At 43.4% G+C, this 12,993-nt stretch overlaps 1 protein-coding gene across 5 annotated transcripts in view; it reads left to right on the forward strand.

Annotated features, from left to right (window-relative positions):
- Nucleotides 1–1,038: 1,038 nt before the first annotated feature.
- The window catches only part of GREP1 (glycine rich extracellular protein 1), a 40,688-nt gene continuing 28,733 nt past the window's right edge, over nt 1,039–12,993 (forward strand). For all 5 annotated transcript variants that reach the window (XM_063137258.1, XM_063137259.1, XM_063137261.1 and 2 more), the window contains exons 1-4: nt 1,039–1,140; nt 9,223–9,279; nt 10,338–10,391; nt 12,811–12,855. In XM_063137258.1, coding sequence (XP_062993328.1) covers nt 1,074–1,140; nt 9,223–9,279; nt 10,338–10,391; nt 12,811–12,855 — 223 coding nt within the window. In that variant the 5' untranslated portion in view covers nt 1,039–1,073. The remainder of the gene's footprint in view (nt 1,141–9,222; nt 9,280–10,337; nt 10,392–12,810; nt 12,856–12,993) is intronic.

Raw genomic sequence — 12,993 nt, forward strand, 5'->3', positions numbered from 1 at the left:
TTTTTAACCCCTCTTTTCATCCATGGAATGTTTATCCTCTGCCATTTGTATCCTCAGAACGATGTGCAAAGTAGGTTAGGGAGAGACATATGTCATGCCCATGGTCAGTCAGGATGCTTCTAGAATGATGGCTCCTAGCACTGCCAGCCAGTAGGCATTGTGCAGCTATTCCATCTATATTTCCTTAGGTTGCGATCCTGTGCATTCTTAGACAGAAAAACCCCTACAACTCCCAGCATTCCCCAGCCAGCATGGTTTAAACATGCATAGGATTGCACCCTTAACAGATTTTTGGCAATGGGGAGAGGGGGGGGGGGAGACAGAAGCATTAGTGTGAAACACGAGAGAATTATAAGTGAAAAGCACTGTTGAGATCCCCGTAAAATTCCATGAAAGAGGCAGGATGACGGCACAATAAAAGTCTCATCTGGAAATACCCCCACTGAGCTTCATGGCTGAATGGAAATTCGAATCTTAGAGAAGGCAAGGCATTTATGGATGGGTTTACAGGAATCTATAGTACTCTTCATCAGAAATTCCCAGGGCAGTTTACAAGATTCAAAATAAAACTTTTTTAAAATGGGAGGGTAATCTATTAATAAAACAGCAATAGACCCCACAACTAAAAGCAGCATAAAAAACTCAAATCACGTAAATGTTTTTTTTTTAAAAGTAATTGTGAATTAATTTGCATGTTGCCTTGGAAGAAAGTGCCATGCTTCATGCAAATGGTTCAGCAGAAGTACTGATACATGTCTGGGAAAATGTGTATGCTCAGAGGAGTGAAAGGATGTGACTGACAGCATCAGCAGCAAACGTGGATATGAGGATGTGAACAAACGTGTGTTGTGTGACTGTGTGTGTTGCAGTGTCTGTGCCCCCATATTCCTCTCCGGGAGTCCTCCTCAGAGCCCATTGGGTACAGTAAAGGGTGTGTGGCTTAGATCCCCAATGAGGAGGGGAGGTGGGAAGTAGGCGGAGCATGAGCAGGGCTTAAAAGGGGCTGCCCCTCACCCATTCCGAGCATTGTGTGGTACCCAGAGGCTCTAAGAAGTGAGCGCAGACACTTCACAATGGCCAACTTGAATCTTTGCACCTCACTGCTGCTCTTGTGCCTGGCTAGGAGCAGCCTGCAGGGAGGTAAGTCTGGCAGACAGAGATGAAAAGGGGACAGAGTTTGTGTACAGACATGAAAAGAGGATTCAGTTTTTGTGCTGCTATCTGAGGGATGGAACAATTTTCCTGTGATGAAAGGAATACATGATTGGGGCTTAAAAAAAAAAGACGAGTAATAGAAGTTTATAACATTTGAAACAGAATCAGAACTCATTGTCTTTCTCCTTTTCTATATATTTGGGTATCTTTCTATCAGTCACTTATGATTTTGTCTGCTTTTGATTTCTTCTATCCAATGTGCTGGGTGTTCTGCTGGTAAGTCTCTCCGCATGTTGTGGAAGATGAAACGAAAGTATAAAATGTTGTCTTAAAAACTGTCTGTAAGAACTGGCATAGAATCAAATTAAAACTCGGACTTGAGGAAGGTGGGTATGGTGCATGCAGGAACCAGGTAATTAATACTGAGTGGGTTTATCTCTCATTTGCCAGTGGGCTTGCACCTTGATAAGTGTGAGTCTGGTGTTAAATTGCATCACCGCACCACGTTCACTGAACATCCCAAGCGACAGGGATGGAAGGATGTATAGGAAGCATGTAGGTAAGGGGACTATTGCTTACCCAGTGTGAGTGGTGGCATCAGGGTAGATGTGAAGAGCAGAATGAGAGGGTGGGCCCCAAATGCAGCAGGACTGGCATACCACATTTTGAAGGAAGTGGAGTAATAAAAATTCCCATCTAAAGGTGTGGGTGGGGTGGATCCTGTAAGACATTGTGTCGGTTCGCATGATCCCAACAAGCCACTGTGGCTTAAACAAGCCACGGTGGGTTGTTGTGTTCGGGCAAACTGGGTCTGTCGAAGTCTAACATTACCAAACAGCATCACCGCTTTGAATTCTAGATAAATCTTGGCGTTGCAAATGTACAAAGTACACAATATGCTTAGGTTCTGAACATAAACATACAGAAACGATTTCATGGACAAAATCTACTTGTGCCTCTGACATCTATGTCTGATGGTTAAGGGTGTTATTTTCTTCTTTCTGGCTTGGAGCACATTTTCTTTGGGTTTTCCCCACCCTATTCTTAATTCTTAAGGCGAGAGGGGTGGGTTTGTACCTGCCATGTGGATGTAAAATCTACACTGGCTTCAAAGTATGTTGCACAGAAATTGCAGGTAGCCAAGTTAGTCCATTAGCAGGGGGAATCCAAAAGCAACAGTACGGTAATAACTTTACTGGGATCAGCTTTCGAGTTCATCAAAACGCTTCATCAGGGTGGATGTTAAGGTGCGGGGGGGACCCCAAAAACAGGGGATTGAGAAAAGGGATGTTGTAAAGCAAGATTTAAAATCCCTAAACTGCAGATTAAAAGTCTAACAGAGCCATCCTGTGCTAATACTTCATTTACATCAAGAGGCACTTAAATCAGTGCAGCAGTGAAGCAATGCACACCACATCCTATAGCCTCTCACTTGTCATATCTTGGGTGTAGGATTGCACCCTTCAGCTGCAATCCTCTGCACACTTACCTAGAAATAAACTCCACTGAGCACAATATAACTTTTCTGTCAGCATGCATAAGATTGTGCCCTTAAATGGAAGTGGGGGAGGTATAATGTGGATGTACAGATCAATCCCATTCATATTTACACAGATGTAAGTCCCACTGTTTTCAATTGGACTTGCCCCCACGTAAGACTGCATAGGATTATAGCCTTCTTTAGGTTAGATCACGCTTGGAGCAAAAAGATGCAGTCACATCCAGATTTAGTTGTTGCTTGGAGTAGACTGACTGAAATCAATAGGACAAGTAAGTCACCACTAACCTAAGTCCTACTGATTTCAATAGGTCTGCTCTAAGCATGATTCAGCGCCACAGATCACAGCAATATAATGAAATCAGCAGTTTAAAAAAGATGTTTAAAACAAACAAAAAATGCAATAACCGGAGAGAAGCATCTGAAAACAATTTGAGACAGCAATGCAATTGCTCAGGAGAGTCAATACACAGGGTGACCATATGAAAAGGAGGACAGGGCTCCTGTATCTTTAACAGTTGCATAGAAAAGGGAATTTCAGCAGGTATCATTTGTATATATGGAGAACCTGGGGAAATTCCCACTTCATCACAACAGTTAAAGCTGCAGGAGCTATACTAGAGTGACCAGATTTAATAGAAGGCAGGGCACCTGTACCTTTAACTGTTGTGATGAAGAGGAAATTTCACCAGGTTCTCCAGATATATCAATGACACCTGCTGAAATTTCCTTTTCTGTTAAAGATACAGGAGCCCTGTCCTCCTTTTCATATGGTCACCCTACAATACATTAAGGCTGCAGGTATACACACTTACCTGGAAGTAAGTTCCCACTTAACTCACTGGAGCTCACTTCTGAGTAGACATGTACAGGTTTGCGTTACATAACTACAGAGCTTTGGGTATTGGGCGGTACCGAAATGCAATACACAAACATGTAATGAATAAAACTTCATTACAATAGACCAGAAGGAGCAGCTAAAAGCTGTTTAAATAGCAGTGCACTGAGCAGGAGAATCAACTAGGAGTACATTGAGTAGGAGGCTGGGCTAGATGGAGATCTCTTCCAGCCCTTGGAGGTCCCTTCTAACCCTAAAATTCGGTGATCCCACAATTCAGTGCAATTGACCAGGGAGAGGCAGTTGCAAAAGTCATAGGAAAGGCATCTCAACCTTTTAGAAGCGGAGGGTAACTGCACAAAAGCAGTTACCACGAATCAGTGGTTGGGAAAAGGGGGCTTGGACTTCTGGGAAACCCCCAGATTGGGACACCCAGCAGGCCTGAAGTTCTGCATCCCTGCCTTACAACAACCCTGTAAGGTTGGCTAGGCTGAGGAAGAGAGTGACAGTCCCCAGATCACTTAGTGAGTATCATTAGAACGTGTGTAGAACAGCTTTCCCTAAGCGGATGCCATCCAGATGTGTTAGCCAGACTGCAGTTCCCATCATCCCCAGACAGCATAGCCAGGTGTATAAAGCTATGGATGGGGTGGAAATATTGGGTAGAGACACATTTTTCTTTCCTCCCTCGTAATACTAAAACCTGGTGTCATCTAATGAAGCCAAATGGTTCAGGGCAGAGAAAAAGGAAGGGTGTCTTCACACAGGGCATCGTTCAACTAGGGAATTCACTACCACCAACTTGAATGGCTTCAAAAGGGGATTAGACAAATAGATGAAGCTATCAGTGGCCACTCGTCCTGAAGGCTATAAGCTACCTCCAATAACAGAGGCAGTAAATCCTCTGGATACCAGTTTATTTTATTTTACCCCAGTTGCTGGGGAACAGGAGCAGTCCTACTCATGGGCTTTCTGTAGGCATCTAGTTGGACCCTATAGGAACGGAATGCTGGACTGGATAGACCTTTGGCCTGATCCAACATGGCTGTTCTTATGTCAGAACACAATTAGGGTTCTTTAGCACTCAACCACAAAAAATTCACATTTAAAATGGAGAATAAACAAACATGTTTATATATTACTACTGTGGGTGAATCATATTTACATCAACCTGCTGCCTGAATATACTATTGTATAATGGTAATAATCAAAAATGGACATGGTATGGGGCTCCATGATGCCGCCAGCCACTTTCCTGGAGCTAAACTGGTCTGTGTCTGGTCAGGATGGGAAACCATCCGAGAGAACCCCAGGATAGCTGCCTTGAGTTCCACAATGGAAGAAAAACAAAATAGAAGTATGCCAATTGAAATGGCCTTATAGAATGTATGCATATGGGGAAACGGGGAATTCTATTCCATATTATTAATCAAAATATGTAACTTTAAGAACTGGTACCTGAAGTTGCTGTCTTTCCTCCCAGTTCCCTTTTACTTTTGTATTGTGGCCATTAGATTGTAATATGAGGGCAGAAACTCTTGTTTTTTAACCTTAGGGCTCATCTACACCAAGCAGGATATTGCACTATGAAAGCGGGATATAAAAGGCAGGAGCCACACTACTGCTTTATAGCGGAATTGAGGTGCACTGACAACTCCTGGGGCCAATTGACACATACCATGTATTGCTTTCATACCACTTTCATAGTGTTATATCCTGCTTGGTGTAGATGTGTCAATGGGCCCCAACGGTTGTCAGTGCACTTCAGTACCACTATAAAGCAGTAGTGTGGCTCCTGCCTTTTATATACTGCTTTCATACCACTTTCATAGTGCAATATCCTGCTTGGTGTAGATGAGCCCTTAGAAAATAGTAGTAATAATAATAATAATAATAATAATAATAATAATAGTTAAAGAAATATGGTGAGAGGAAAAGGTCGCAATTATTCCATTAGTCACATCAGACACTGGCATCACATCAAAAAACTATACAGAAAACCTTCAGAAACTGGGCCTACCAAAGTACATCCACACTAACATCCAGAAAGCAGACATACCCAAAACATACTCAAAAGTCAGGAAATTCCTGAATCAGTAAAAGACAACATGACTTAGCATTGCCCATCGTGTCCATCTAGAAAAACTGCCACAAGCAAGAAAAGAGAGATGATAATAATAATAATTAATAATAATAATAATAAGTGAATACAGAAATTACTATGAGGTTTGTTGTTAATTCTACATTAATTAAAAGTGACATCAATTGTGCAATGATCTTGTACAATGCCCAGTATTGGGCAAAAGGCAGGATACAAAATAATAATAATAATAATAATAATAATAATAATAATAATAATAATGATGCAGGAGAACCTGTGTAGTATGGAGAGTTAGGAAGTTGCAAGCCAAGAGTAGTCCCATGACCCAGCTGGCCTTTCATGCCCCCCACCCCTTAAAGCCCCTCTTTGGACCATGACCTGTCCAAGTAGTCCAGCCTGGGTGGAGCTTGGGAATTCACTCTCTCTCTCCTGTGCAACCTCTCAGTCTGGCACAAATATGCCACATTCCTTCAGTGACCCTGCCAACCCTGCCCACACAAAAGCCTCCTTAATGCCCTCACTGAGGGCGGGAGGGGGAGGGGGGAGGTTGACACCCTCTTGCGAAGCCACCAAGGCAGGGAGGCAGGCCAGCTCCCCGCGCCAGGAGACAGGGCGGGTCACAGGTGGGCCAAAATGTCTCTCTGCTGAGATTGAATAATCCTTTGGCATCGGGGACCCAGGCTTTGAAAGGAGCTGTGTCGAAAGACCTAGACTTGCCCCCATGGGGCCTCACCCAACAGAATGATGGGTGTTTTCCACCAGACACAAGAGAAACACCCTCTTGGCAACATGAACGAGAAAGAGTCCTGTAGCACCCTGAAGACTAACAGATTTATTGTGGGCAAAAGACCTTGTGGACCACAGCCCACTTCCAATATCTGTCAACTGCTGCTTGCGTCCCCTACAACTGGTAAAGTGGGCTCTAGCAGTCTATGAAAGCAGACTTTCCCAACCTTGGGCCAGCAGATGTTGTTGGGCAGCAGCTCCCATCATCCCCAGCCAGCATGACCTATGGTTGGGGATGATGGGAGTCCTAGTCCAACAACCTCTGAGGTTGGGGAAAGTTGCCAAAGGAGTCACAAGGCTACATGTTGTTGTTATTATATTGCAACCATCTAACTCCGTTACTCCTCTGGAAATTAATTCTTCACAAACTGTGTGTGCGAACTAAGAACCCAAGAAAGACATACTAAGGAAGCCTGATTCACATATCAATCCATTGTTTTGTAATCAAATATTATATCTATAATCTATATGTTATATATTATACCTATAACCTATATCTATGGCGGTCACATATGCATCACCATCAAGAGGAAATGCATCACCAAAAAAGAGGACAAAAAGTGGTACCAATTTGCATATGCTAATTTATACACATAGTTGCAAATTTAGAAATCATTACTATAATTTAAAATATATGTTTAAATAAAAAATAATGCAGATACAATTTAAATTAAATCTGATCATTTAAATAGAATTGAAATAGAAACACAATACATCTCAACTCGGGACGAGGATACCTGAGAGAGCGCCTTCTCCCTTACCAACCTGCCCAGTCACTGAGGTCATTGGAGGGCATGTTCTTGGTGGTTCTACATGGACCTTTGGCCCGACTGGAGTCCACCAGGAGAAGAGCCTTCAGTGTGGTGGCCCCTTCTCTTTGGAACTCCCTGCCCCTGGATGTCAGGCAGACACCAACACTAGGCTGCTTCCGACACCTCCTTAAAACAACTCTGTTCCAGGAAACCTTCCTCAACCAACCACTGATTTTATTGGTCCTTTGTTTTAAATTGAACAATTTTAATTTGCTGGTTTTAACCTTCTTCCTTTTTACTGTTTTATTCCTACGTGCATTGCTCCGGAAACTATTTTAGATAAGGAACAGGTTATAAATATTGTAAATAAATAAATTGTGACCAGGTCATCTGTGTGCTTGCACAATCACCAAGTGATAAATGTTGATGGGCAGGTTCAAGGTTCCTGGGCCCTACCTTCTTAGAGTTCTTAATCTTGAAACCTGACGTCGACCAGATAATCGTTCAAACAGAGGATGCCTTCAAACAGAGGACTGTCCATTCTAAAGTGGGACACAAGGCCACCCCAACTATATCCCAGAGGCTGGGGGTGTATCTGTTAGTACACACACATGCCTGTCTTTCTATCAGTCTGTCACTTTAAAGAACCGTTAACATAAAATATTAAAACACTATACTATCCCTGACTTGCAAAATCTCATCAAATAGATAAAACAAATTTACTTTCAAAGCATCTCCTCTGCGAAGGTTGTTTAGATGTTATCCGAATGTTAAAATATTTGCCAGATCCATTTGCCAAACGTTTGATACCTGCACCTCACCTTCACCTCATGTGATATTCAATACTTTATTTCATTTAAATATTTAATACTGGATTGCTGGCATGTAGTGGTATTTAGTATTTGATGGTAATGGGTAGATGACATATAATGGGATGTGGTGTCTCATAGCTAGCAGCTTTTAGGCGATTTTGCTTGCTGAAGACAAAAAATCATTAAAAAGTTTAAAGCATTCCAGTTTCAGATTTTGAGGTGTAAATGATCACATTCAAAAGTTGACTCTGAACTTCTTATTTCAAAATATGCCTTTGAGGGTTTTTTATTCCCCCCCCCCCGTGTCAAATTTTGAATATTTCTGATCCCAACTTTTCCATTAATAAGTTGCTTATTCTGACATCTCATGTAAAGAAAATCCTTTTATGTAGATTAATTTACACACCCACTCCAACTCTTTTTTAAAACCCAATTTGGGCAATGAAGGCTGGTGGCTCTGATATCAGTGAGGTGGTGAATCCACTCTGGGCGGCGGCCAGAACTCTAAAGGAGCTATCCAAGGTGCTGAATCAAATCCCCAAAATTGGGATTTAGAATTCTGACTGGCTCTGACTGAAACCCAGAGCGGATTCACAGCCCCATTGACATCAGAGCCACCAGCCACCACTGAATTTGGGTAATTCAGTGGGTTTGTTTGTTTTTAAAACCATTGTAACAGGATTTTCCTACCTTTTCAATGCACACTTATGGGTGAACAGACTGACCTCTTACACATGGACAAAAGAAGAGGAAATGCATCACCCAAAAAGGGGCCAGAAAGAGGACGCAGACTTGCAAGAAATGTCTATGCACTAATTTATATAGAAGCATATTTAGAAATAATTAATAGAATGTAACTAAAAATACAATACATCTCACCTCGGTAGGGAAGACTAACCAGGTGACGTGTGTGCCTCGCTCCATCTGCTGCCTTGATGCTTTTGATTGACAGCTGTCTAGATGCTATTGATTGACCCAGCGCTTCCTTCTGAGGGTTCTTTATCTTTATACAGGACTTGGACTGGACAGCCCTTCAAACAGAGGACAGTTTCAAATAGAGGATAGTCCTCTGGCAGCCCATCAAATAGAGGACTGTCATCTCTAAAGTAGGACAGCTGGTCACCCTAAGAGTGACATGGTTATTGCAATCCAATTTAGTGACTCACAAACAGTATTGGGGGCTGATGGCCCTAAATTAGTTAAAACTTGGTAGAAAGGCTGTGGTTTTTAGTTCACTTGATTCCAATCTCATTCCCTTCTTCTTGTGACCCTGTTTTCAGGAGTGAAACCACAAGGAAATGGCCGGGGCGGTCTTTACCTCCCATCCCTGATAAGAGGTAAGTATCCTGTGTCATTGCGCCTCCATCCCCCCAACACACAAAGAGCTTCTCCACACTAGGGATTTATTGCATGCTCGTGACTGGTCACTCATGGAAGTTTGCAGATCCTTTTCATCATGTCGTTATTTCCGATGCCTGTCCCAGTGATTTCAAGCGGGAATCCGTCATTTTATAAAACCCAGGGAATGCAGTAATAAATGGAAAACGCGCGATAAAACAGCGCCATCTGCTGACAGTAGAATGGAAACCTATGGGAAGAAACTGGCAAAAACAGGTGAGGGAGGGGTTGTATTGTGCTGATTGTTAAATCCACGAAGACTCCAGAAGACAAAGCTCTGGTAAGGCTGCGGGATTTTTGCTGAATGTGGAGAAGCCCAAACACTCATAGAAATACCATAGGGATGCTACTAGATTAATATGGATTCTTTTGTCTTCAAAGGGAACTCAATGGGTGACTTTAAAGCTGCATACATCAAAACTGAATTAGCTCATGTGCACACACAATAGCTGGTTGGCAATGCTGCCTCCGGAAGAGAGTGTGATCCAAGTAGTTCACCATATAACACAGCGGTGGAGAAACTTCTGGCGGTCCGCAGGCCAATTTCCAGCACCTGGACTGTGCTTGGCCCGGGGGGGGGGGGCACTCCTGTCTCCGGACCGACTACAGCAATAAAAAAATATCCCAGCATTTGCAGCAAATCACCACAGAGATTCGAAAGGGCTACACTTTGCCTGAAAACAAGCTGAATTTGACACTTCTGAGTCTCCGTAGTGGTTTGCTGACGAATTTTGGTAGCAAACCGCCCACTGTTTTGCTGCTGCACTGCCACAATTCAGCAGTCTGAGGGCTGCAGCAGCGGTGGCGGTGGCCACATTTCAGGTCATGGGGGGGGTTTGCATGTTGTCCATCCCTGATTTAACCGATCTGGCCTGTAATTTGCCTTCTCTTTGAAGGGGGCTTCCCTCATTTCACCCGCCCTGCCCTATAGCTCCGCTCCATAGCCAAGACAAGGTTGAGTTCAACCGTTGTGGTCTGTATGTATCCCATTCTTTAGGTGCAGGGGGAGTCCAGCCAGGAACTGGACTGGGACCAGCAGGAGCCAAGGCCGGTAAGTCTTGGGGGTGGTGGGTGGTGGGTTCCTTTCATTCCCCAAAGCTAGATAAATTAAAATTATTATTATTATTTTGCCCCCAAACCAGTGGAAGCTGGTGGCTCCGATGTCTGTGAGGCAGTGAATCGGCTCAGGGATTCAGTCAGAACTCTAAAGGAACTATCCAAGGTTCTGAGTAGTTCTGCCTGAAACCCGGAACGGATTCACCACCCCACTGACATTGGGGCGATCAGCCTTCTCTCCCTCAAACTAGGGAACTACTCAAGAGCTACAACTGGCCCCGCTCTAGGCTTTTAGAAAGGGTGTGAAGTTGCATCTCTTCCACTTAGCCTTTGGACATGTGTTATCTTAACATAGTTACCGCTTTCAATGTTCTTGCTTTTATTGTTTTAAGGTTTTATTGTTTTAAATTGTTGTATACCCCCTCGAAGGCTTTTTAGAAAATGAGGCAGTATATAAATATTAATAATAAAAATTAAAAAAACTGAAATTCCTAACTTGGCATTTGCTATTAAGATAGAACACTGTGAGAACATATAGAACATAAATAGAAATCCCAGTTTGGCTCTTTGAGCAGCCCAGGGGTATAATAGTGGACGACAGCAAGGTATTATGTACTGCTTCTGAAATGTGCTTAGGTGAGGTGTCTGGCATCTTTCCTGAACCAAAGGGCCCAGGGCTGGCCCAAGACATTTTGCTGCTGAGGCAAAAGCATAAAATGTCGCCCCTTCACCATTCCACATAGAGAAGCTGACTGCAACCTCAGTAACTGTTGAAACTTACTTCAACACAGGCGATGTGATTGGAGAGCATGATCCACCACACTTGAGGACAGCAAAGAAGCTTAGGGGTGTAGGTAGTCTACATAGCTGCCATAGCTCTGTCCTCCAATAACTCATTGCTGCCCTTCCCTGTTCCCTGAGGTACAGGGAACAGGTACAGGGAAACTGCGTCACTTTCCCTAATGGCAGGGCCAGCCCTGAAGGAGCCGTAGGTGTGCAGTGGGTATGGAGAACAACTCTTTACGGGCACCTGAGATTTGAATGGTACCAGGAGTCTTTAGTCTCTGTGTGTGTGTGTGCGCGCTCACGCATGCACCTGGGTTACAAGAGACAACCTGGAGCTACTTAGACAGACGTAGCAGGGCAAGGCAGAAAAGTAGTTTAAGGCCATAGCTAGACCTAAGGTTTATCCCTGGATCATCCAGGGGTCAAAACTGTTCATCTAGGTGACACACAGGGGATCCAGTGCTCAGGCAGGGATGAACCCTGGATGATCCCAGGATAAACCTTAGGTCTAGCTGTGGCCTAAGAGTCAGATACTTCCATCTTGCCGATAATAAGGAGTTTGGACTGAGGCCCCCAGGAGGGGTGAGCAGAGCCAGATATCGTTATTTTGCTGCCTGGGGTGAAAGACAAGATGGCGCCCCTTCCCTCCATTCCATATACAGAAGCCAACTGGACTGGCACTTGGATTTTACTTCAACACAGGCAACAAGACCACATCTTCCACTGAAACCTGAGGGCAGGAGCCTAGTTTAGGGTGAGGTGGAGGTTACATGGCACATGGAGCTCTATCTACCAGACCTTGGCCCCCAGTATCTACCATCTGAGGTAGCTGATTCACTGTGCCTCATGTTAAGGCCAGCCATAGCCTCCCCCTACCCTGGGAACACCAATAGTGAGTCCCTTGTGCCTTCTTACCTTTTGAGGCACTGGCAAATTTGTGGAAATTCCCAAGTCTCCTTCAGGACACACCAAACCTAGGGCTGGTGGAGGTAGAAATATACCCATTGAAAATGGGCCTCAGTTTTTTGAAATCAGTCCAAAAAGCTGGCATGTCATCTCTAACTGGCTTATCAGCACACAACATCTTTCAGTCCCTCAAAAAATGAATCCCATTGGTTGACAATGCCGCTGCATCTTAATCTGTCAGTCGCAATGCAATCGCATGTTGTTGTCCCTTTTCTAATTATCTACCCTTTATTTTATTTATTTATTTTATGTCATCATTGCCCAGCTCTTTTAAAAGAGTCAAATTGAAAATTATATTTACATTTTCAAAATGACAATGGCCAATTCTAGGAGGCGTGGTATTCTTCCTGTTTTGATCCCATCCTTCCATCAAGGAACTCAGGGGTGTTGTACACAGGATGATCCCTTGCGGTCAATTTACCTTCACAACAGCCCTGTGAGGCAGGTTAGATTGAGAGATGGTGGTGACTGGCCCAGAGTGAGTTTCAGGGCAGAATGGGAGTTTCAGCCCAGGTCTCTTTGGTGCAGATTGCAATTTAACATATGGAAATTGTTAAAAGCAAATGTTATGTTGTAATTTGAAGTACAACCCAATCTCTAATTATCATTCCATTATTATCCCCTCATATTTTCCTACCATCTTTGCTTTTCTATGTCCATAGGGAAATATCCTGCTTATGGGGCCCAAAGACTGCCAAACGGACTCCGTAAGTTTAGCTTTCTTGCTCAAATAAATTGCAGCTGAGTAAAAAATAAAATTAAAATTAAAACATGTCAATTTATTTTTCTTTGCCTCCTAAAACCTTGTGAGACCTCAGGCCTCATCTACACACATAGTGACAGAA

The sequence above is a fragment of the Elgaria multicarinata genome, chromosome 11, assembly GCF_023053635.1.
Source record: "Elgaria multicarinata webbii isolate HBS135686 ecotype San Diego chromosome 11, rElgMul1.1.pri, whole genome shotgun sequence".
In the NCBI taxonomy this organism is placed as follows: Eukaryota; Metazoa; Chordata; class Lepidosauria; order Squamata; family Anguidae; genus Elgaria; species Elgaria multicarinata.